This window comes from Siphateles boraxobius, unplaced genomic scaffold, assembly GCF_051911475.1.
Source record: "Siphateles boraxobius isolate OS27281-9 unplaced genomic scaffold, OSU_SipBor_1 12, whole genome shotgun sequence".
NCBI lineage: Eukaryota > Metazoa > Chordata > Actinopteri > Cypriniformes > Leuciscidae > Siphateles > Siphateles boraxobius.
Window position 1 is genome coordinate 10,917,127 of NW_027508722.1, and position 27,291 is coordinate 10,944,417.

The 27,291-nt window shown below is 38.4% G+C and overlaps 1 protein-coding gene across 8 annotated transcripts in view; it reads left to right on the forward strand.

The window, feature by feature from the left end:
• Nucleotides 1-27,291, forward strand: part of triob (trio Rho guanine nucleotide exchange factor b) — a 195,716-nt gene that overhangs the window by 82,421 nt on the left and 86,004 nt on the right. For 7 of the 8 annotated variants that reach the window (XR_013195894.1, XR_013195895.1, XR_013195893.1 and 4 more), the window contains 5 exons: nucleotides 7,425-7,499; nucleotides 10,346-10,460; nucleotides 18,356-18,548; nucleotides 21,349-21,837; nucleotides 23,625-23,747. Coding sequence is in view for 3 of the 8 variants with exons in the window: in XM_077207603.1 (XP_077063718.1) it covers nucleotides 7,425-7,499; nucleotides 10,346-10,460; nucleotides 18,356-18,548; nucleotides 21,349-21,837; nucleotides 23,625-23,747 (995 nt within the window). In the remaining 5 variants the exon portion in view is untranslated. Of the gene's footprint in view, nucleotides 1-7,424; nucleotides 7,500-10,345; nucleotides 10,461-18,009; nucleotides 18,178-18,355; nucleotides 18,549-21,348; nucleotides 21,838-23,624; nucleotides 23,748-27,291 lie in introns of those variants that run through there. The other variant, XR_013195897.1, reaches the window with a different exon arrangement.

Genomic DNA, 27,291 nt, shown 5'->3' on the forward strand with positions numbered 1-27,291 from the left:
GTTAGTCAAAACTCAGGGGAGGGATCAATCAAGGTTGGATAAATGATTGTGTTGTTGTTGTTGAGATATTACACTCTACATGTGATGTTGGTTAACTTTGGTATGCAATTCTAAAACATTCATTCCAATAGTTTGATTTACTACACAGTGAGCAAAACAATGTAAGGAAAATCACAAGATGGGAAAATTCTGTTATTAGTCTGTAAAGAATAAAGTAAAAAATATTTTGGGTTGTAAAACAGTTTTATTTTGCTGATGTGTTGTGTGCTATGGTACCTGTGCCTGTACCAAGTGCCTCTTTGCATCTGGATGTTAATTTTGAGTAGTTCTACAGAAACTCTCTAACTCATAGTTTGCTTGTTGGGTGAGGGTTTGGATTATTGAATGAATATTACAAATGATTTCGTGTCTGATCTGTTTCAGGCCTTACAAAAAAATGTAAAGGAAACTTAGATGATCACATAACCTTTTTTAAAGTATACTCCATCTGATAGCGTGAGGGAACACATGCACACTCGAAAGTTTCATATTTTTTCAGTGTCTGCGCTATTTATCTACAGATGTTATGGCCGATAAAACATTTTTTCCCTCATTTAAACTTTGTGATTATCTCTTGACCACTTTACAGTGAATAGAACATCATACTGTATATTTGTCTATGTAATAAAAATATTTTTTCTCTTAATGTGATGTCTTCGAAGAGACATGCACCTTATTGTATCTTGGAATGGACAAGATGAGTCTATCCTAAATCTTTTTTTGATTTTCAGTACCACCCATGTAATGATACACCATGCAAATCATTGGCTGTAAATTGAAGTTAGTTTGATACCCTTTGACAGCCACTTGAATCCCTTTGTGGGATTCAAACCTGCAACCTTTTGGTTACCAATCTACATAATTAACCGCTAGGCTGCACCAAATTTCTATTCATTACATGCACTCTGTGTAGTCATGTCATTAAATGCTTGTCAGGTTCACACACTTGTCCGGCACCAGGGCATCATCTGTTCACAATTTTGCCTGTGAACTGAATATTAACAGCCTCATTTACTCTGGGCACGGCTGTCTGAGTGATCGAACCCGTCAAAATGCATGGATGTTTTCAATGACTATTGACTAGCTGAATGACTTGCTCTGGGCATCATAAATACAGTTTGTTTTACTCAGGAGAATGGCGTGACACTTCCTTGCATGTAGCTCCAGTATTACTTCCTTTGTTGAGTTATACAGTGATAGGCTGCATCCGAATCGCATACTTCTGTACTATATAGTAGGTGAAAAAAAGAATGTGACAAAATAAGTAAGTCCGAATTAACAGTACTCGTAAAAGTGTAGGCAAAAAGTCCCCGGATGACCTACTTCTTCCGTCGAGACTCTGAAGTGTGCATACGATGAACATTTTACTATACCATGAGGCCACGGGATGGATGGTGGTGAAAGCAACACAACTGATGCTGAAAGGTCACATGATAATGACAACATGGCGAATGTAGTACGTCCAGATTACATTGTTACTACACACATTCATACTATATAGAACACACTCTTTTAGCGATCGTGAAGTAATTACTTTTTAACTAAATTAACTAAATAATTAACTAAACTAAATAAGTATACTCAAGAAAGTATGCGATTTCAGACACAGCCATAGTGTTCAAATTCAGTTTTGTCATTAATATGGATTACAGGACCCCAGGGTTGATTGACAACTTGCATTTCACGCTTGGCAGACCAGTTAATTTAGGAAGCATTAGCAAAGCTGATTATTATTTTTACTCTGTCCCAGACTGTCAAAGGAGAGTTAGGTGTTTTTGAAAACATCAGACACTAAGTGTCATTAAATCAGTTTGCCTGCTGAGTGATATGAAGTTAATCCCATGGTCCTGTTGTTGTAGGATATTACAACAGCAGGAAATGCTTAAGTTTCCTTGAGCCACAGAAGCTTCACTGGATTTGGCACAGCTTTTCCGCAGAATTAGAAATTTCTTTTAGATTGTGCTAGCTTTTAGCTATGAACATTGGCCACAACTAAATATTATGATTGTGCTCCGCTTGTGGTGTCTCCTATTACTGATCAGCACTTTTTGTAACGTCCCTGTGAATAGTGTAAATAATGAAAGCTGACACTGGAAGACCAAGAGGAAATGTTTTTTTTTTTTTTTTTGGTGGGGTATTTCTTCCAGAGCAATGTTGTTTGAATGGAGGAGGTTTTTGGTAATGTACATTTTGGCTGTTGTAAACCTAACCATCTACATCCGCTTTTCCACCACTGGGTCAAACCATTCTCATTGCTTAACCGCCCCGATCTGGCCAGATATGGTTTTATTTTCCACTGTGGGGCTGATAACAGAGCTCTTTGGAATGTTATACAAATGTGTCAACTGTGCTGAGAATTCTGGGCGAGAGAGGTTTGTAATTGTGACATGACACATCACATCTAATCAGAGCACCAGCTTTGGTGATTTATATACATTTCTGTAGCAGGATTTTGGGCCAATGAGATTTCAAGTTGAGCAGCCAAGAAACTACCAAGCTATGAAGAAACTGACAAAAATAGCAATCAACAAAGTGTCCTGTGAAATTTTGTCGCTTGTTTGTACAAAAACTTAAAAGTGCAATAGGTGATTTGGAAAATGCTAACTTTGGCCTGCTAGCATTGAAAGCATACAATCCCATCCTCTCTGCAAATCGCGTCCAAAGCCATGCGTCCTCCAAAACACATAACTTGCACAGACCAGAAGCGATACTACCAGAGACAACGTTATTTGATTAAATCATGAGAAAACTTTACAGTAGAGTGAGTAACAGTTCTAAAATAACGAGCGTAAACAACAGTCTGCCCAGCGTATGTGAATGATATGTGTGTGAACAGGCTGCGCAGTGGTACGCAAACACACGTTGACTGATAGGGAACACATGTTATCATTTAATTTGGACCGAATGCGATGATTGAACACACATTTTATGGTTCTACGCCTTCCTCAGACGATATATATTTTAAAAATACATTTAGACCGCTTAACATAGTGATTGCTATCAGGATATGAGTAGACTTTCAACTAGCATAACAAAATAAATGTCTGTATAGAATCACGTATTACACAATTTAAAGGAAGAGGTAGCTTTATCTTTTGTTGATTTATTATGTTAAAGCTTGTTAAGCTGGTTATGGTAAAAGTGTCTTTGAAAGGTGATCTGTCTGTGAAGAACAAGTCTGTGTACACACTAATTCTGATCAAATGAAAATTTTTATTTTTTTGTTGTTGTTATTATTGTTGAAGTTTTCTCTGTCCTTAGCGTTTTCTAAAAACTGCTTGTTAGCTGCTGTCTCCCCCTCAGCTCAAATGTTTTTGCAAACATTTTTTGGGAAATAAGAAAAACACAAGCTGCAGCAAATATTGCCGCAATTAATTGAATTTGCATGAATTCTTGTGCTCACAAGACTGCAAAATTCTGAAGAGACTGGAAAGTAGATAGCATGCACAACAATGGCAATACAACCCTTCTTGGTTGTTTTGAATGGATCACATGTGTCACTAGAATCATACTCACCAGAATCATAATCATACACTGTTGGTTTGTTGGCCAAAGGAGGACTGACCCCCCGACTGAGCCTGGGTTCTCCCAAGGTTTTTTCTCCATTCTGTCACCTGATGGAGTTTTGGTTCCTTGCCACTGTCGCCTTTTTTTTTCGCCTTCATTCGCCAGTGGCTTTTGGCTTCCTTAGTTGGGGACATTTAACATTTAATTTTGAATTTAAAAATACTATTACAACTTTACATTCCTGTTATCTCTGTAAAGCTGCTTTGAAACAATTTGTATTGTAAAAGCGCTATATAAATAAAGGGGACTTGACTTGACTTGACTAGAAGTGTTTTTAAAGTGTTTACATTCAATTAATTTCTTAATTTAATACATACATTTTAATTTATCACTATATTGACATAGTGGCATGGTAACCACAAAAACATCAACAACAGATTAATTAACAGTAAATGTCCAATATAAAAAACAGTAAACCCTAACAGGTCTTTGTATAAAAACTGCATAAAATAACTACTCAAAAATGCATAAAATAACACTAAATTTCAACATTTACTTTTCCAGTTCAGTCCAATGCAAAGCATGCTGGAAATTAAAATCCACCCATGCAGTTTAAATTAATGAAAAAAAAAAAAGATTATTGTAGTCCCAACACAAATTAATTAAGTAACCTTTCGTTTTACATATCTAAGTGGGCTGAACAATGAAATAAGGATGTGATAAAATGTTCAGCAATTGTGTTGCTTTAGCTCATTTTAATTAGGTAAATTGAACAAGCAGCATTTTTTTAAACAAATGTTTCTACTTTGGAGAATGTTTTTACAAAAATGTTTTTACAAATTGCTGTCTCTGGGGGTGCTGATGGCACAGTGGATAAGACACATGCCTTTGGTGTGAGAGACCCGGGTTCGAATCCACTGTGAGACACCAATGTGTCCCTGAGCAAGACACTTAGTTGCTCCAGAGGCGTGCGATCTCTGACATATATAGCAAAGTTGTAAGTCACTTTGGATAAAAGCGTCAGCTAAATGAATAAATGTACAATGTAAATGTGTCCGTGTAGACGGAAAGTCAAAACTTAAAGAAAAATATGTTTTAAAATGTATACGGATACATTTGGAAGTGTTTAGTGTGCCTAAGTAATGATCAGTTAGGTAGTAGGTCTCTGTTCAAAACATTTTAACTCACTAGTACCTACATAGGATTGTGGTTTCTGTTGTATTATGGCCACTGGAACTACTACAGTGCCAGCAGAAGACCCATGTAAGCTGAATGTAAATTAGTTGAAAAAATAGAATGCATACTTAAAACTCACACACACACATTTATACATGTATGACATATATATATATATATATATATATATATGGGGGGTTGGGGGTGTAGGACACACAAGCCCACATGCAAACAGTGTAAGTGTTATGCGGATATTGGATTGTGATGAGGTCATTGATGTGGGGGAATAACACACACACACACACACATATACAACACACAAGTCCACGAATACTACATGCCCTTGCCATTATTTCTCCCTGCAGACAACCTTAACCTTATGCCAGGAAGCAGTGGCCAATTTAGCCCAGTGACATAATGCTTTATGATGGCCAATCAAGCCTGACTTCTGCTGACTCCCTCATAAAGCTAATGAAATCAATAGCAGTGTGCAAATGTGCACTGCACCCTTATGCCTTTCAGTTGGATCACTGATACAGAAAAATATGTGTACGCAGTTTATGTATGTCTAAAGATAAACAATTAGCAATTCAAAAGAGTATCTTAGATAGCTGAACTAGGAACATGATTTATAATGATAATATAAGTGATAGTCGAGTTCATATAAATAAATAAATTCAGACAAACACTGCATACACTTGGCCTTTATAGCTGCATAGCAATATGTTGACCCAGATACCATGATTGTATTTACCAGGCTTTGGTCTTGTTTACTTCTTTTTGGTTCAAGAAGAGCACAGTCATTATACAGGTCTTGTTAGCTACCTCTGAATAGTGCAGTATAGTGATGCTATCAGGATATATATCAGGATATCTGTATGTCTGTATATATATATTTTTTTTTTTTATCTCAGATAAGATCATGTTACGGTGTGGTATACAGTCTGTTGTCCTATTGTGAACTGTACCATTATATTGAGTGTGAATTTGTACTGTGCTTGGATTGATATGGTAATTTTATTTCCCTGTGGCTTTTTAAAAAAAATTAACCTCAAATTAACATGCAAATATTCACCCATCCAGCCCTGCCAATTTGAAACCCAACCTCCACTCTCTGTTACAAAAAATAGCTATTTTTACAGTTGATCAAACATAATTGAGTTGTACATAGCCTATTTATTTATGCATTGGGGTTCTTAAAAAAATATAATAGGCTTAATAATAAGAAAGAAAAAAAAAACTTTTAGATCTATCAGATTTAGATTGACCAGGCCAATTAACCAGTCAATATTGAGCATTGGCATTGGTAAATATATAAAAATACCAGATTGGCCTGAAGTGGGAGTTATTCTTATCAGTTTCAAAATTATACCGTTATTATTGCAAAATATTTTTTAATTATTTTTGAGTAAATATGTAAAATAGTTATGTACAGGCTCCACAATCAACCAATTGCAGCTGTCGAAACTACCTAAGGACTGATCACACCTGCTTCACATTTCATTATCTCCCTCTGCATATAAGCACACAGTCAGTTCGACTGGTCTTGTTTGAGCAAAGGACTCACTTTCCTGTTGACTCCAAGTTCCCAAAGTATACGTTACCTCTCTGCATCGTCTTCCTGTTCCTTGTTGTCTCCAGCATCTCCTGTTCAGTGTTGTGTCAAATTGGATACTTACCTGTTCCTCCTCGAGGTGTGTGCTCAGTCATCCGTTCATCCATCCACGATCTCCACTCCACCTGCAATAAAGAGACTGTCAGTATCATTCCATTATTCATCTGCATTCTGCAAACTGACATATCTATCATATTCACCTGTATTGCTTATTGCTCATTGCTCATCTGTGTTAAATAAAGAAGCTACTGATTTTATCCCTGTCTTGAGTCTCTGTTACGTCACACACACACACACACACACACACACACACACACACACACACACACACACACACACACACACACACACACACACACACACACACACACACACACACACACACACACACGAACACGAACACAGACACAAAAATAATGTTTGTATATATATAAATATATATATATATATATATATATATATATATATATATATATATATTAATCAGAAGTTCGTGTGATATATTAGTCAGATGTAAGCAACAAGATGCTTAAAGCAGAACAACAGTGCTTTCCAGATGATCAGTCCCAGTCATTCTTTAGACAGATATGTTTGCCCTTTTTCTTTAGTTTTTTAATGCAAGACTTTGACACGTTATATTGAGAGAGATTGGTGTCAATGAGAGCACATTAGCATGTTATATTTGCACATGCATTGGCAAAGCCGTGGGTGAATTAAGATCTTGCCATCTGGTGAGTAGGCAGGGGAGAGAGAGAGAATGAAGATCAGTTTTGGAGAGGAGAGGGCATTTATCTCTGACTGGGGAGGCCATGACATAGAGCACTAGATAAATTATTGACGCCACACCATATAATTAAAGACATTTAAACGCATTGAAGTAAATAAAAATACGACCGGAATATGACTGGGCATGTTTCAGCTATTACCCTGTCATTCATACCCTGTCAGATTGCTGATTCATAAATGTAGTCTCATCAAACTATGAATACATTAAATCATGTGTTGCTTTTCCTGTTTACAAGTTGTGTGAATGAATGTGTTTGTCATCATGTGTTCTGGAGACTGACCTGCTTTTGATTCCTTACAGGGTTTCATAGAAATGAAGACATGAAGGCCATTGAAGTTCTTCCCATCCTTAAAGAAAAGGTGGCCTTCCTATCAGGTGAGCCAGTTGAGAAAAGAAAAGGATGCAGGATCCAGTATATATATATATATATATATATATATATATATAAACAATAACAGTAAAACATTTATATCAAGTTCTGGCATGAAACCCTAGATGTTACTGGCTGATAAGCCCTTAACACAATCTGCTTGCAATCACATCATTCTCTATAGGGCAGAGCTGATTGGTTCCCACTGTACCAAGTAGCCAGTGAGGTTGTTGCTCAGCAATCAAATGTATGCCTATCGTTTGCTGTTGCAGTTTGCAGCGTGCTTTCAGAAACCCTCCACCTTCCCCAGCTCCACCTGTATAGATCTGCAGTATACTGTGATTCATGTATGTCATGTATGCAGCAGCATGTCTTGATTGCTCACAGTAGCATGTTGTGTGTCTAATGGCAGTGTAGCATGTTGTGTGTCTTTGCAGCAGCTATAATCAACAGCAGCAGCAGCAATAACAGCAGCAGCATAGCATATCTATACATCTATATCAAGACCAAACACATAAACATTGTCATATTCATAACAGAATTAATGTTACAAAATGTTTCTATTTATAATAGATGCTGTTGTTTTGAATTTTATATTTGTTAAAAACTAGGGGTGTAACGGTACACCGAAGTCACGGTTCAGTATGTACCTGTTGTTTTGGGGTGATGATTTGATACGAATTCAGTACATTTACATGTCCTACAGTACAAATTCGGTACAGTTACAGGAACTCTTGTGCTGCATTCTCTGCATACTCCACACTCTAACGGCTAATATTGCCCACAACCCATTGCAAGTTGGACAAGGATTCAAATAGAACTACAAACACAAATAAAAAGTGCTAAAAACCTACAAACATGTAGGATGTGCGAGTCCGACGGTTGAAGAGAGAGGTTTAGATCAAGGGGTTTAAGTGATTAATTATCATTGTCAAAACTGAGGAAAAGCTATTTATTCAACGTTATCCACATTATATTGATATATACTATATTTATTTACAGTACATTATATTTAACTTCGCCCTTTTGTAATGATATGGTTGGTCATTAACTTTTAAATGCATCATTATACAAATAGCAAACTCATGAGGAGAGTCTCGATATGAAAGACCCACCACTGGTAAATCAACGTGGTACTAGTACATTTTTCTCCGAAACGGTAGGAAATTAAATAAAATTGCATGTGGAGAATTTGAACTGTGACAAGATGATTGACAGGGCAGTTTGAAAGGCTACTGGATGAACGTAACTAAGCGACAGAGCTGTCCGTTAAAGATGACAAAGTATTATGTCCCAAAGCTTGCCTACTCTTCTGCTACACACTCAAAATGATGTACTTTTTCTTCACAGAAAAGTGCATACTTTTAGGGCACAGTATGAGTTGTTGAATTGTGACGCTGCATTGTTTTGGGTTGGTGCATAGATCGTCTCTTCATCTGCTCTTTTTCCTGTTGTGGCGGTTAGTAAACAGTGTTGCATCATGTACGCGACCCCTTCTGGATTGGAGTGAGGAAGGCCTGGAACTGACTGTATTCATCGTCTGACTGTATGCACCAAACTGTTACTTCCATACTGTGACAGTTCGGGACGAATACATGTACCCTTACACCTTACACTTTTATGAGTGAAAAATCAGCATATTGCTGAATAATTTCTGATCATGGGACACTGAGAACAGGAGTAAATGCTGCTGAAAATTTACAGAAATAAATTTACATTTCAATTAAAAACTAAGGGTTTATATACACAAACAGTGCAATCAAAGAAATACGAACAGTTGAGGAACTAATGAATACCCATGGAAACTAACAATCACAGAGAGCTTCAAAATGTTTCGCAAAACGAAACTGTCACATTTCTGTTTGTGTTTGGACTTTCTCTATGTTCTTTGTGTTCAGTTTCTAGCCACTCCTCATTCATTAGTTCAATCTTTCCAAGCCTGTTTGTTACTATGGTTTGTCACTGAGTTAATTTGTCCCAGCTGTGTCTTGTTTCCCTCATCTGCTCTGTGTATTTAAGCCCTGTGTTTTGTCCTGTTCAGTGGCTGTCGATTTTAATGTTAAGCTGGTTGTGCTGTCCTGTTTCCTAGTCTCCCAAGCGTTTCTGTACGTTTAAGTTTATTGTTAATAAAGTCTGTTGCACAGAAATGCTGTTTCCTTGTTGCTGCAACCAGAAACCTAACAGAAACATGGCAATAAATGAAAACGAAAACAAAACAAAACAAAACAAAACAGAACAAGACCATTACAACTACATTCCAAACCACTTATTTAGAAGTGTTTGCTTCTTATCCAAAGGCCCAGATTCCTATGAATATTAACAAGAGGAAACTTATTTGCAGTGACAGTCATTAACACTCTCAGATATGTGAGCTCAAAGGCAGAGCAGCATCACTAGGGAATGCAGTGAGTGTTTAGCTGGCTGCTGACCCAGATAGCTTACGAACATCTTAATCTTTGGCAGGCCAACTTGCTTATCGTCAGCTCAGCTTGCCTAAGTAGAGATAAAACTCTTTTCCAATTTTGCCCTTCTTCCATCCCTGCACTTAAAAGAGAGTTTAATGGAAGTTGATATGCAATAACAATATTCACCAATGGTATTACTCTAGCAATGAAATGAGGCATCATATGCTGTATTAGACAAAAATTGCAGATAGCCAAAGAGTTGTACTCAGAAATGTGTGGTCAACTTTGATAAGTAGGCCACGGTGTTCCAAAGCATCACTATATACAGTAGGTATGCTAGTTGGACTCGTTTCTTGAGATTAGACATTGCCCTGTTTTACTAATGCTTGAGTGACAGAAATGTTGTTGTTCCAGCTAAACAAATAGTGTGTTTATTTGACTCGCAGGTGGAAGAGATCGTCGAGGAGGGCCAGTCCTTACATTTCCAGCCAGGAGTAACCATGACAGAATACGACAGGAGGACCTTAGACGACTTATTGCATACCTCGCAGGCATCCCCAGGTACTACTTGTGTGTGTGTGCATCTTTGTCTTTGTGTCAGTGTGAACATTATTATGCAACAAAATTCAAAGTCATAATAGATCAGGTGCAGCCGGTCGAAACGTTGAGGAATTGATTCCAAACCAGGACAGGCGTGGAAGCCAGCCAGCAGCTGGAATTTTAAAGATTCAGAGTCACCATTGGGTTCATCTTGAGGCTGGCCCACACTAAAATATTTAAAAATCTTATCAGATTTTCAAAATGTAAGATACCATAAGCATGACAATAAAAAATAAAAAAATTAACAGTTTTGCCCCTATAGTATGTGGAGTGCCACGATGTGACCAAGACGGCACACCACAAACAATCAGATTCCATTCACAAACAACCAGTCCCGACTGTAAACATGGAAAATCTCACAAAATTTCTCAGGGTCCAACGTGACTTCAGAGCAGAGATGGGGACTCGAGTTTGAGACTCGGACTCGAGTGCGACTTAAGTCGCACACAGGGTGACTTCAGACTCGACTTGAGACTCGTCCTCGAAAGACTTTAGACTTGACTCGGACTCGAGCTGCGGGACTCGTGAACAATGTTTATTTTTAGGAAACGTCTGATGAGCTCGCTGTTATTCCCCTCCCTCCGTTACGTATAACCTGCCTACGTAACACATACTACGTATTGGCTCCGCGCGGCCACACATGAGAGGACAACAAACAAACATGTCGACTGCACCGGCCGCTGCTGTGCCATTCATCGTAAGCTTTGCAGACATCCCGAGTCTCCCGCTTATTGATAGCAGTGTAAAGGTTTGAAATATTGAGAAGTGCAATGGCTTACAATAATAAATATCTAACATTATTCCAAGCAATTAGTTCCATTTGCAGTGTCCATTGTAAGCTCAGCTACACAGTTCAATAAATCCACTTCAGAAACGTTGTTGAAAAAAAGATGAAAATCTCCGGTTTTTATTCCTTGGTTTCCGATTTACAAAAGAAAATGTGGGCTGCTAATTGCTAATAAAATAAAAGATTCTTAATGGAAATAGCTATAAGTTAACAGTTAGAAGGGAAGAAAACCGTTCGCTTCCACAGCTCTCAATATCTGAGTCACATAATAAGAATCAACGTAATGTAGTCGGAGTTGGCCTGTTCTTAAAGAGGCAGTACACTGTTTTTACCAAATCTACAAGCACATGAATTATAGTATGCTTTTAACCTTTTAAGTATTATTTAAAATTTTTAACCGTTACATGAACTTCTAAATGAAATTATTTACCTGTTTAACATTAATTCTTATTCACATTACTATGAATTATACTTTGGCCTCTATAAGCGGCTCCCAGATGCCCGCAAATTAGTTCAAATCTCCCGGAATCTAGAGCGAGCGAGCAAGAGCTTGCACATACTGCGCTCCAAACCGTGTTTTGCACGCATGGCAGAGAGGGAGAGAGCGAGAGACTTTGCATGTGTGTGCTAGCGTGTGCCCCATGAAACGCATGTAAGACAGCATGTAAGACCCCCTCGAACAATCAGAAATCAAACTCTATCATAAGGAAGTGTGATCATAAAATTTTTGTGGATAGTAGCCTAGCCTATATCTCACATCATTTGGTTGCAATAGTGTTTTGCATTTAGCTACACTGTGATGTTTTGCACTAAATAGGACTTTGTAAGTTTTAGTGCTGTGAGGTATAACATTTTCTATATTTGATCTTATGGCCCCACAGAGCCAGCACAATAAGAGCTAAGGCCATTCATTATAATTCAGCGACAGACAAGGGAGTCCTTTTTTTTCAGAACCTCAATTTTTGGTCTGTCCTGTACTGTATGTTCAAGCTAAAAGGCAAAATACAGATATTAACTTAAAAGTAAAGCATTCTTGGTGTTTTTGTCATGTTGCAATAGCCTGTTTACACTGATTATATACCAAAATCAAAACTGATACTGTATGCTAATAGATAAAGGAGTCATAATAACATATTACATGCTTTGAATTCCTTATAGCTATGCAGTGTTCTAAGCAGCCTGGATGGGTCGCTGTACGTGATGCAACACTTATTATAACCACAAGAGACTTGAGACTTGACTTGGACTCTAGCTCAAAGACTTGAGACTTGACTTGGACTCTAGCTCAAAGACTTGAGACTTGACTTGGACTCTAGCTCAGAGACTTGAGACTTGACTTGGACTCTAGCTCAGAGACTTGTGAGCATCTCTGCTTCAGAGTAATCAATACATGGCGGACAATGGGCAAGACGAAATTGCGATAATAGTGTTTGGACTGCTTTTTACAGAAAATTCACAGGGCGAAAAAAGAAAAAGGTTTGGATGAAGTCAGGTCATGCTTCCGTCTTCTGTCAGCTCGCTTTCTGACTGGGTATCGTGTGTGAGTGCGTGCACATTTATCCTCGGGGTTCCTCCCACACAATGCCTTGTTTACTGACTTCCTCACTCCCTGATGGAGGGAACGGTGACGTTATGTTGAGTGATGACATTAGGGGTCTTGACAGAAAGGGAACAAGATTACTGATCGTAAATATTCAACATGTTGGATATTTATGATTTGAAAATTGGTGCAGCCCTGACGTTCTTCCGAGCAGATCAAATCACTTTAAACACACCTCACACCACAGGAAAATCTGATAAAATAATCTGTAGAACCATGAAGATAATCAGGACCAAAATCGACCCGATAATCTTGTAGTGTGTGTGTGCCATTAGCAGCTCAAGCTCTGCATTTGGTATATTTTTTGCTGATAATTGGTGATTTAATAAAGATGCAGTCACTTTTTTGATTGCTAGGTGCATTTTCACCAGCAAAATCCAGTCGTTTCAATAGGAATCCACGCTTTCATGATCGGGAATCCCAAAAGTTTGTGGTCTGTTTAATACTTTCTTTGAGCAAGGATGCAGTATATTGATAAAAGGTGACCATAAAAAAATGTGTAAAGATTTATATTTAAAAAATTGATGCTGTTGTTTTGAACTGTATATTCGTCAAAGAATCCTGAAAAAAAGTATCACAGTTTCCACATTGATAATAATAAGAAAAGTTTGCTTGAGCACGAAATCAGCATATTAGAATGATTTCTGAAGGATCATGTGACACTGAATCATGTGAACAGCTGCTCAAGAAAAAATAGACATGTTTTTAATCTATTTTTTGCCACTTTATTTAAAATTGCCCCTTTCAATAAAAGTGTTGTCATATTTACCATTGCCCTTTGAATTTTCATCCATGAAATCCAGGCATTTTCATAGGAATCCAGCGATAAGGAATTTAGTTCAGTTAGTGGTGCGAATTTGCTGCGTTGACAAACAGACAGCTGCTTGGTTTGAAAGTGACTTTTGTGTGAGTGGTGCTTCATACATCCACTCAATAGACAATTTACCTTTTTTGCTGTTAGGCGGAGTGTGCTCACTAGGGTGTTTGTCGGTTGCTAGAGCTGTGTGTTCTGGGTTGTTGCTAAGGCATTGCTAGCTGTCTGCTAGAGTGGTCTGAGCAGTTGTGATGGCGTTGCTAGCCGTTTGATATAGGGTGTGCAAGAGGGTTTGCTATAGCGTCTTTTTGGTTGTTGCTAGGGTGTCCGGCGTGGTTTCTGTATTACTTAAGTGGTTGCCAGGGTGTTCTTTGTAATTTCTATGATGTTGCTAGGCAGCCGTTAGGGTGTTCTGAGTGGATGCTGTGGCATTGATATGTTCTGATTGGTGTTGCTAGGTCTTTGTTTGGGTATTATACTCACAACCGACGCAACATCATAGAATGTCTCTGAATAGATTCACGCCCACTTTTAGGGGAAAATAAACGAAACTTCCCATAGACTTCAATACAAAATAGTGTCACAAAACAACGTCCGCACACAGCCGGCAGTCGTGAATAACTTAAGAAATCACTAAGATTAAACATGTCAAGTAATTATATGTCCACCCTGCCTGTCATAGAGCGTGAAAGATGCATCAACAAACTTAAAGGGATAGTTCACCCAAAAATGAAAATTCTGTCAGTATTTACTCACCCTCATGTTGTTCCAACCACGTAAGACCTTCTTTCATCTTTGGAACACGAATTAAGATATTTTTGATGAAATCTGAGAGCTGGATCATTCCTCCATACTAAACTTAAGATTGAGTAACTGCAGTCACTTGGACTATTTTAACGATGTCTTTAATAACTTTTCGAGGCTGGCTATTCAATCCCTCAAGAAGCCTATGGACTAGTATGGAGGAATGATCCAGCTCTCAGATTTCATTAAAATATCCTAATTCGTGTTCCGAAGATGAACGAAGGTCTTACGGGGTTGGAACAACAGGAGGGTGAGTAAATACTGACAGAATTTTCATTTTTGGGTGAACTATCACTTTAATTTTGTCAATTTAAAAACATGTCCCTTCATTCTACCTGCGTCAAATTGGTGTAACAACCCCACCCAGTGGCCAGAGGTGTCTTGTAGTCGTACCTCATCGCGTAACCATGGTAAGCCAGTGAATGATTTTACTTCGTTTTTGAAAGTAAACATCTTTAATATATATATATATATATATATATATATATATATATATATATATATATATTATGTCTTATAATATACATTATTATATATCTTATATTATATATAACGCCACTGGGTGGGGTTGTTACACCAATTTGACGCTGGGAGAATGAAGGGACATTTTTTTAAATTGACCAAATTAAGTTTGTTGATGCATCTTTCACGCTTTATGGCAGGCAGGGTGGAGATATAATTACTTGACATGTTTTATCTTAGTGATTTCTTAAGTTATTCACGACTGCCGGCTGTGTACGGACGTTGTTTTGTGACGCTATTTTGTATTGAAGTCTATGGGAAGTTTCGTTTATTTTCCCCTAAAAAGGGGCGGTGACGAAATCGATAGTTAAATTCCCGGATGTGCCGGTAGAACGTATGTGTGGTTGCTAGGGCATTGCTGGGTGGTTTGATGCACTGTTGTTGAGTGGCTGCTAGGGTGTTCTGAGTGGCTGCTATGGCATCGATGTGTTCTGAGGGGCGTTGCTGCAAGGGTGTCTTAGAGGATTGCTAGAGCGTTGCTTGGTGGTCTCTAGGGTTTTTGTTTTAGAGGCTTGCTAATGTGTCACTAGGTGGTTGCTATGGTGTTCTCTGTATTTGCTAGGCTGTTCTGGGTGGTTGATTTGGCATTGAAGCAGTTGCTTGTGTGCTCTGGAGGGTTACTAGTGTGTTTCTTATTAAATGAAAACTACAGCTCAAGGAAGCACCTTTACTTCTTGAACTGACATTTTCATTTTGTTTAATTTAATTTATTTTCATATCTATACTCATATACACATATCATGCCCATGGCTAAGCTTTTCCCAGTCTTTTTACACACACTTTAACACTACATAGCAGTTTTCTGGCAACCACCCAGGATACCTTAGCACTGCTGTGTTGAGGTAAGTATATTTGCATTTTCTTGAGAAGACGTTCAAGTCTAGTTAATGTATTATTTTTTTTTAAATCCTAATTTTGGTTTTATTTTTTGGTTTTGAAGCTCCCTGTTCTCTGGTTTGTTTAGACATCACATGGCCAATTTGGCTTTTCCCTGCTGTGTCCTTCTGTAGTTAGCATTGATTAGACTCAGTGAAACTCAACCAGCTCCACGTGAATCTCTGCTTTCAGCCAGAGGGTTTCAGCTCTGCACAGTTCAAAACTTTATGTAGGTTATCATCTGCCTCAGGGTTCTCCCAAACTTTACTTCTGTTCTGTTGTCCATAATCACTCTGTTTGAGCCACAGAAATTAAACCTCAACTTTTCGACGGCTGTAAACACATTCTCCACTTTTGCACATGACAGTTATAAATAAATAACATACTTCAAAGTACAGAATTTAGTTGGGATACTTACTTCTAACCCTTTGCTTGGAAGTGCAGATATTCAGTATTATGTTGCAGACCCAGATGTGGCCCCTGGTTAGGAAAACAACGCTTTAGTGATGAAGTGTATAGACACTTACGGTTGTTGGTTTTGGTGTCTGGTGTGTATCGGATAGCCAGGGGTGTAGATATGTTGTTTGGCCTGAAACTGAAGATTTTAGGCCGCACTGGTTGTCCTCCATCCCTCTTCCATTTCTTTCCTCCATCCATTTTTTCACTCATAAGAATATTCTCTGTTCCTTACTATTGCATTCTCATTCTTTCACACTGTGAAGGAATATTCCTGACTTGATACAAGTTAAAGGGGAATTCGGCAACTATTTCAACTTGATACAACCGTTTAGAAATCATTTGGATGGTTTAATAAACTGTTCTGATGAGAATGGTGACTTTCCCCACTCCCCCCAACATTCCTAGGCAGAAAACCAACCTTGCAACATGGGGACTAACATCCTGGTAAGTTGGAATTAGGAAGTCTCGTGAGAAGCGAGAACGAGCGAGAAACACAAACTGTTTTACGGCAATTTGACATTAACACACACAATGTGTATGATGTATTACCCACCTCGGTAGACATAGCTCCACACGATAAAGTCGGCCGTCTCCGATAATAACAAATGCACATGAGCAGCGGTTGAAAGGGGGAGGAGGGTGCTGCAAGTGAGTTTTTTTACGACATTGTTGTGAAATATACGCCTCACAGCTGTAGGGGGAGCTCGTTGAGAAAACATGAGACAACAAAAGTGAAAATCAGCGAAGAAATAGCTAGAGTTGCCAAGTTCCCCTTTAAGCTTCATGCCATAAATTACAACACAAAATAATTCGAACTTGCCCATCAATTAGTGAGATCAAACCCAAAATGTGTGTGTGGTAATGCACTTACAATGGAAGTCTATGGGGGCAAGTAATTGTGCAGGATAAATGTCTAAACACTCACTGTTTTTGAATGTACACCCACGGGACTTTTACATTTTATGTGTTGATATAGAATAGTGTAATAAAATCACTTTTTAACTCTTATAACCATACTGTATAAAGCAGGTAAAACCAGTCATTTTCATATGAAACAGGCATTGATACCAGACATTCATCCACGGGAATCATGTCGGTAACATATAACATTAAATCCGCTGTGAAAAGTAGTTACCTCCACTAAGATAATATATACAATTCATATAAACAATTCATATAAGCACTTAAAATTACAGCCGTACTTTCTTGCTAATTATTTATGTATGTGTGTACGATTTTTAACTGTTTTCGTAACAAGTCTCTTTTCAGCATCCATTACTCCAGTTGTGCTACTTAATATTTTTTGTGAAAACAATGTTTTTCAGGATTCTTTGATTAACAGAAAGTGTGAAGAACAGCATTTGATTGAAATAGAAATCTTTTGTAACATTGTGAATTTCTTTACTGCCACTTTTGATTTATTTAATACACCCCTGCTGAATAAAAGTATCAAATAAAAATGATACATATCACCCCACATCATGCTATCCTTTTCTCTTGTTTTCTCTCTGTCTCACTCTCATCCCTCTCTTCATTCTGTGTTCTTTCACTCTTCCTCCCCCTTATCTCTTTCTCTCTCTCACTCTCTCACAGAGAGGGAGGTCAGAATGATTTAGAGTTGTTCAGTGCTCATTCCTGTTTAAGAGTCAGACCAGAGAAGTGCAGCTGTGGATATCAAAACACTCTCGAGTTAACAGGCTGTTTTTCAAGCTAGAGAGCTGTTTAGTTAGCACTTTATTTGCTTGTTTTTGTCCTATAGCAGTTTTCTTTCAATTTAGCAAGAAGGGTTTATTTAGCTTTTACATATTATATTTGGGTAAGTGTTATTTTTCATGCAGGGTCATACATTATATCTGATGCACTAAATTTGATTTAAACCGAGAGGGATTTGTTGATATCTCTGAAAGCAGTGGCTTTCATTTACCTCTCCCTAATTACGTGAGTGTCAGCAGTTTGCAGAAGAGCTGATGCTGTGTTTTAATTTTTTTGTGTAGTGAGGAGGTGAGCAGACATGGCTTCACAGTCATCGTGGATATGCGTGGATCCAAATGGGACTCTATCAAACCTCTGCTGAAGATCCTACAGGAATCGTTTCCTTCCTGCATCCACGTCGCTCTCATCATCAAACCTGACAACTTCTGGCAGAAGCAGAGAACGAATTTCGGCAGTTCCAAGTTTGAATTTGAGGTAAGCACTTTAAATCTGTGAATGTACGTTAAAGAAAGTGACAGCAAATTAGGAGTTCTGTATATGTTATATTCAATAATATATTGTTTTGAATGTTTATAAAATCTGTTATGCTGTACAGCATTTTTCAGCGTTTTACTAGAACATTCCATCTTGCTGGTGTGAAAGTAGAGCTTTCGAAATTACTTCTGACCTATTTCATGAAACAGCTGAGAGGAAGTCACATGCAGTAGTGATATATTTAATCTGAAGGCTTAATCTCCCAATGGAGGTTTCTTAAATTAACACATTTAATGCAGCACAAGCTTATAAAAGTGTTATTATATAGTAATATATATGTAATTGATACATATTAGGTGTTTATAACTGCATCACAAATATGATTTAAAGCTGTGTACACCTAAACACTGGAAAATACATATAATTGCATCAGTATAATGCAGAGCAGACTGTCTTGAAGTTCTGCTCTCTATCCATCAGCAAGTCTCAAGTGTCCACGATCCCCTCATGTCTCTGCTGTTGTCTCTAATAACTTGACCTGAGCTGCAATGTCTGGAATGTTTTCCTGGCTCCTTTAAGTAAAGTATTCAATGTAACTGATCCAATAGGATTTGCATTCATCATCCAATTAGTGTTTAATTGCACAGTTGTTTTAAATAACAATTGCAGCTTCTTGGAAACCTCCCACTGACAAAAGTGATCCATTCTAGGCAAATTATTATCATAGGTTGCGGTGATCGGTTTTGGTTGTTGTTAAGATGTCACCAAAAAGCAGACCCCCATGTAAAATAATACAATTTGATATTAAATTGCAAAAATGTGGCCAAAAATGTATACAAAATATGTCAAAACTTGTAGAAAGAATGCAGAGATATCAAACATCAATGTGTCACAGTCACCCCTAGTCACATTCCTTTTTTCTGTTTCCCGCCACTCATCTGTTTCTATGGTTACTGTCATTTAATTCATCATCTGTTCTGCCTGTGTCTAGTTAATCATCTGTGTCACCTGGTTTCTGTTAATCTGTGTTCATCAGTCTTTGTATTTAGTTACTTTCAGTTCAGCCAGTCTTTGTCCGTTCTCAGTCTTATGTAGTATGATTGTTCATCCTGCCTGTCTGTACCGTTGGAGTTGGAGTTTGTATTGGAGCTTTTTTCCCTCTTCGTCTTCTTCTGCCTGCACCACACCGTGACAGAAGAACGGACCAGCCAAAAAAAAGAACATAGGATGGGTATCCTTCTCACCCCGGTGAACCCAGCTCAATCTCTCCTCACCCGCTTCCAAGATGGTCGGCCGATCAAGGACTACATAGAGGAGTTCCTCGATCTGGCGCATAAGGTACCTTGAAATGAGGACACCTTAAAGAGCGTCTTTAGGTGTGGGTTGGACGAGTTCCTCTACCAACAAGTTCCTGTGGCAGCTACCACATGTTCCCTGGCTCATTACGTAGAATATGTGCTATGGTTGAGTGGTTCTTCACTCACTGTCAGAGAGGTTGGTGAAGCCACCACCCCCACTCAACCATCTGATCTTCACATCGTGCCTGACCAGCCTGATCTTCACGTCAGCCCTGCAGAGCCTAAGCTTCCCGTCATTCCTGCCGAGCATGCGCTTCACGTCAGTCCCGCCGAGCCTGCACTTCACGTCAGTCCTGCCGAGCATGCGCTTCACTTCAGTCCTGCCGAGCCTGCACTTCACGTCAGTTCCGCCGAGCCTGCCGTTCACGTCAAGTCCCGCCGAGCCGGAGACTGTTCACATCATGCCCACCAAGCCAGAGACTGTTCACGTCATGCCCGCCGAGCCAGAGACTGTTCATGTCATGCCCACTGAGCCAGAGGCTGTTCACGTCACTCCCGCCGAGCCAGAGACTGTTCACGTCATTCCCGCCAAGCCAGGGACTGTTCACGCCTGGTCAGCCTCCACTGAACCCTCACCTCCGGCCAAGAGGGCCGGATCACCGCCTGAACCCTCAAAGCCTCTCCCTGAGCCTGTCCCTGAGCCTGTGCCCATAGCTCAGCCCAAGAAGATTTTTTATTTTTGTGGGGGGGGGCTATACGTCCTCGGACTTAGTGGCCAGACACAGCTCCCACGGAATGGCCACGAAGGCCGAAGGGTCATCTCCACCATGGCCCCCCGAAGGGTCGTCTCCGCCATGGCCGCCCAAAGGGTCGTCTCCGCCCTGGCCATCTGCTCAACCTGCTCCGCCCTGGTCTCCTGAACTGTCGGTACCGTCCTGGAGTCTTCAATCCCCATTGACCCTGCTGACCCTCCTGAGGAACACTTTAGAAGCCCCCCCCCCCCCCCCCCCAAATAGTTTCACCATGTACGGCGCGAGGACGCGTCACCTGGTTTCTGTTAATCTGTGTTCATCAGTGTTTGTATTTAGTTCCTTTCAGTTCAGCCAGGCTTTGTCCGTTCTCAGTCTTGTGTAGTGTTTGTGTGTTCATTCTGCCTGTCTGTACCCGTTGGAAGTATATTATCAGTAAAAGTTTGTATTGGAGCTTTTTCGCCTCTACATCTTCTTCTGCCTGCACCACACCGTGACGTAATAGTAAAATATCAAGAAGATACCAATCAGAATTCAACAGATATTAAACATAATTTCAAAACCTAGTAAATTATTTGATAATTTATATTTTTATTTCAGTTTTAGTTTTTTAGTGCATCATGTTAAACTAAATGAAAATGTAATTTTTTATGAAAAAAAGTTTGTTTTATTTTTTATTTTATTTCAGTTATCGTATTCAAAATCTGATGCATTGAGAATATGAACCCAAGTGTCCTACTTTCATCCTTTCAGACCATCATGGTGTCCCTCGAGGGTTTGACCAAAGTCGTCGATCCTTCCCAGCTGACTGCAGACTTCGAGGGCAGTCTGGATTACGACCACGAGGAGTGGATCGAAGTTCGAGTGGCCTTTGAAGACTTCACTAGCAATGCGGCTCGCATCTTAGCCCGTTTGGACGAGCTCCAGGACATGGTGTCCCAGCGGGACCTGCCATCAGACCTGGACGGGTCTCGGCGTGCTATGGAGGAACATGCGTCTCTGAAGAAAAAGGTCACTAAAGCTCCTGTGGAGGAGCTAGATACTGATGGTCAACGCCTGCTTCAACTAATCCAGTGTGGGGAGAAAGGCAGAGGAGATATCCAGGGATTAGCTCCAAAAGTCCAGGCACTTCTGGATAAACTCCACGGCACGCGCCAACATCTCCACCAAGCCTGGCACATGCGCAAAGTCAAACTGGATCAATGCTTCCAGCTAAGACTCTTTCAGCAAGACGCAGAGAAGGTATGAATGAACATACTACAATATATGTGAGGTTTAATAAGGACAGAACTTGACAGATTTACAATATACTATAAGGTTAGAACAATAACATACGTTACGATACAACATACAAAGAGCGTTTTATACATAATATTTTTACTCTATATAATTTCATGTGATATTTCAAGAGTTCTATATTTTATATTCTTTAAGTGCCACTATTATGCTATTTTATAGGTTACTAATTTCGTTTTGTAGGTCTCCTACAATAGAAATACACTCATCAAAGATCAAAAAACACTTTTCTCATAATATACATTGCACATCACCTAATTTCTGAAAATGGTGTGTTCGTAGATTCAGTCTCTCTAAGTGCCTTCTCTAATCCCCTTGTTTCCGCCTACTCTGCTGTGACTGGTCAGCTGGCCCAGTCTGTTGTGATTGGTCTACCACTCACAGCGGGTTTCGAAAACAAAACGACCATTACCATATCTGAATTTCAGATCCAGAGGGTTCCTCAGTGCTTGTATACCCAGTGATATGAACAGTAACGATGATGCTGGTTTTTTTTTTCCCCGTATAAATTACAGCGCCACATTCCACATTCTTTAGAAGTGCATGCAAAGTGGATTTGCAGCACTGAAAACAGCATCTTTTCAAGATGTCAACAACACAAAACAAACTTGTCCAGCCTCAAATACAACAACATTGTTTGAGGGTGGGTCAAAATATACGTTGTTTGCAAGCAGCCAATAAAAACAGTAGGTTGGCATTATGCAAATGTTACATTGTTACATAGGTATGTAACAGGAAATGAGACTGGAATTGCTGACGACTCGTTTTGTCATGCACTTAGATCTATAAAACTTTGCAGACCTTTTACACCCACAAACAGCCATATAACATACGGCATGAAAGGGAATATAAAAGCATAATAGGGGCACTTTAATAAAAAATCACTTTGCCAGTACAGTACAGTACAGTGGTACAGTAAAGGTAAGTAATGGAACCAGTGTTCATGCATTGTAACTGCATAATACCAAGTTATTAAGGAACTTTATTCCTGTTTTTAGTTTTTAGTATTTTCAAAAAAAGTCTCTTATGTTCACCAAGGATGCATTCATTTGATCAAAAATACAGCAAAATATTGTATTCCAGTCATCAGTGTGTCACATGATCCTTCAGAAATCATTCTAATATTCTTCCTTTTTTCAGGATTCTTTAATAAATAGAAAGGTAAAAAGTACAGCAATTAATTTAAATGTCTTTTAATCAATTTAGAAGTATTAATTTCTTTTTTTTTAAATCATATTGACTTTATTGGCAGTGTATGAGAAGTATGCATAGTTAAATACAGTAGTCAACATTTGAAGTGGATCAAAAAAGTTAAGACAAGAACGGGTATTATTCAAAAATTCATGTATAACATTGATGAAAGGTTTTGATCCACTTTAAATGTTGACTACTGTATTTTATGCCAGTCTATATACAGTAAAATAATAGTGTTATGAGCAAAAATAACAATGACAATTTAATAGTCAGAATTTTCTCTTGAAATATAAAGAAAACAGAAAAAAAATCATTTGTTGTTGAAAAACAAATCCAAAGATAAGCAAGATTTTATAGAATCTGAATGAACAAATCCTTCAGAATTTCTCCAAAAACATGTTTTGAGGATCCACAGATAAACATTGATAGAGTGTGATACATTATTATAGTGTTTCTTAATGAGAGTGTATTGAAGTATAACATAAAAACAATTTTTCAGTATATTTCAGTCCATGCTTTCCATTTTTTCCTTTCAACAGATGTTTGATTGGATTGTCCATAATAAAGGCCTGTTCCTGACTACCTACACAGAGATAGGAGCCAAACATCAGCACGTGCTGGAGTTGCAGACCCAACACAACCACTTTGCAATGAACTGCATGGTAAGACTATGTCCAGTGGTCCAGCAGTAATATTTGTCACCACCTGAGGCATTATAACAGTACAGCTTGATGAGTGTTACATCAGGAAAATAATGTGCACATGTACACGTGCCTTGACTCACTTAGTCATGCAAGAATTAATTTTCTGTTGTCATATAATAGTCATGTTTATATATGGTTGAAGGGTAGGTAATGCCACTGGAGCACAGTCACACATTGATACATCATCCGTGTGTGTGTGTGTGTGTTTATGTTTGTGTGTGTGTGTGTGTGTGTGTGTGTGTGTGTGTGTGTGTGTGTGTGTGTGTGTGTGTGTGTGTGTGTGTGTGTGTGTGTGTGTGTGTGTGTGTGTGTGTGTGTGTGTGTGTGTGTGTGTGTGTGTGTGTGTGTGTGTGTGTGTGTGACCCTGGGCATTTTTGTTAATCACCCCCAGTAGATTTTAAAGGGAGAGAGTTTCACAAGAAAACGCCAATGCATCAATCACTGGTCTTCCATCTCTATGGTCTCATCTGCCATCTGTCCATCCATATCTAAATGTTACTGCTGTTCAGCCAATAGGGAAAGTTTACAGCATGTGTCTGACTCGTACAAATGAGTTTTAAATGTTTTCACATGTTGGAAATTCATAGAGAATGTTTTTTTCTCAAATTTGAAGGATATAAATGTGGAAACACATATCTTATATTAATAAGTCATTAAACAGTAAAAATGCTTAATAGACCAGTAGTTGATATACATTGTATATTTTGATATATAAAAGAGATTAATCTTTTAAAACATTAAGTTGAATGGTTTCTAACCAGATTTTTACATTTTTGGCAGAAAATAAAAATGCAAAACTTATAGCACACATTGGGCCTCATATAGCACTCAAGTGCTTTGATGTTCAACAGTGATATTAAATTATCAAATTCATACACCCTATTAATGATGCACACTATATACAGATGAGCAGATGAGTTAAGTTAAATGGTAAAGCATTTTCTTTATTTTTTTAGTTTTTTTATGCAAATGCCTAACAATTTCCTTTATATTCTGAGTTCATCTGCTTTCCTGGACAAAGAATTTAATATACAATGGCAATGGAGGAAAGCCTGGGCATAATTCATTAGCGGTTTTAGTGATCTTGCACGTGCGTGCACCCTATTTACAAATGCTTAGAATTCATTAACATATATTTAACTATAAAATTTTAACTATCAAGTATCTGAATTTTTTAAGTGTTCACGAAACCGGAGGAGAGATTCTGCGGATAACACAAATTAATATATATATATATATATTCATTTTTGTTTCTTTGTTTTATAGGTATGAAATAATTTGATATACAATTAAGAAAAAACTATATAGATATAGAAATAAAACATCTTGGTGAACAATTAGAAGAACAAACAATATAGGTGATTAAAATACACGTAGATAAACAAGAAAACCATTTCTGTCCTAAATGGTTTCAGCCATACCTGTCTGACAGAAAGTTTAAAGTAAAGATGGGTAATTTCTCCAGCTCTATGACACCTCTGACCTGTGGTTTTACACAGCGCTCTTTTTGGCTCCTTTTCTGTTTTCTCTATACATGCTACCTCTGGGCGCTATTCTAAGGAGTCATGGCGTATTCTTTAATTTTTAAGCAAACAACACTCAAATTTATATTCTAATCAAGAAAAACAATCCTGCAGCTATAAATTCTCTTCTGCGATGCCTAGAGGAGGTTAAAGCATGGCTAACCCAAAATTTCCTCTTCCTAAATGAAGACAAGACTGAGGTCATTGTTTTCGGCCCAAATGAAAACTCATAGTGTACAAGTCCAGAGTTAGAGAGTCTATCTGCTTTTAAATCCCCAGGGGTGCGGAACTTAGGTGTTCTTGTTTACCAGCCTTTAAAATTTGACAAACAGATCTCATCCGTAATCAGTTCCAGTTTCTACCAACTTCATCTATTGGCTAAAATCAGCTAGATTTCTGCAATTCCTTATATTGCACGGTATATCAAGTTTTTAAATTGCTCATCTTCAGTTAGCCCAAAATGCTGCAGCCACAAATATGACCACATATCTCAAATCTCTTCACTGGCTGCCAGTTCGACAGAGAATAGATTTCAAAATTCAACTCTTTGTTTTTTCAATCTCTTCATAACTTAGCTCCTGCCTATCTCTCTGAACTTGTTTATCCCTACACTCCTTCCAGAAGCCTAAGATCCCACGACCAGGCTCTGCTGGTAGTCCCTTACGTTAGACTCAAGCGTAGAGGGGAGCATGCATTTGCGGTGGCAGGGCCACGACTCTGGAATACCCTGACCTTTGAGATTAGAATGGCCCCTACTATGTCTGTTTTCAAGTCTCTGTTAAAAACCTACCTGTTTTCTTTAGTATATTGATCTCTTCTCTAATGGTTGGTTGTACTATTTTATATTTGAGTTTGATACTGTTTTGCCACTCCTGTATTTCCATTCTATTTTTGAGTCTGATACTACTTTGCTACTGCTGTTTAACTACTTTATATTTGAATCTGATACTGTTTATCCACTCCTTTTATTTCATTCTATATTTGACTCTGATACTGCTTTGCTACTCCTGTTTTACTATTTTATATTTGACTCTGATACTGTTTTGTCACTCCGGTTTTAAGGTTTTGCTTAGCTTTGCTGCTCTTATTTGTGTTTGTTATGCAGGTCTTACTATATTTTAATCTGGTTGTTCTGTAAATCACTTTGGTCAGCCTAGTGGCTGTTGTAAATGTGCTATACAAATAAAGTGAACATGAAAACTAACAACAAAGATTAAAATAAAACAGATCTTGATAAACATAAGAAAACAAACAACATAGGGATGGAAATTAAATGAGTTAAATACAGCTAAATATTATTAAGCATTTGTGTTCTCCACCCTTAATTACATAACTTTTAAAGTTACCAATTAGGATGTTTTTATAGGTTGTTCTCGGGCTCTTTGTTGCCCCTTTGTTAGTGTGTTAGGTTTGGCTGAGTGTGCTAAATCACATGTCCTGCCTCAGCTGTGAGAACTGTCTACCCCCTCTCACGTTGCTACAACTGTGCAGAACCTAACGGATGAAACGCTTTGTCAACTGTTTGCTTTGGGTTAGCCTGACTGCCGGGCACCTCCTCAGGAAGTCCCAGGAGCCTTACTTCCCTGCCTGATGTGAAGCATGAACGGACGAAAACACTTTAGTGTCAGATGGTTATTTGGCTTGTATTTGATAGTTACTTGATTAATGCACGTTTTGTGTTTATCGTATTCTTTCTTATTTTACACAAATGGAATACTTATGTCTGAATGTGTGTTATGATCACTGGAAAAATACTTATTTTAGTTTTTTTAAAGTCAACATGAAACGTATATCCATATATCCGAGTGAAACGGCTTCTGGTATGTGAAGAAGAAAAAAAAGTAGGACGGGACTTGATTTTGTCCTTGAGATTTGATTGGATCATTGGAAGTTCCCCATTTGCAGTCAGTTGTGGAAGATATTTAGTCCCAACCTCCGCCGAAACACACGTCATGAAGAGAACAGATCTTGTTAATGTT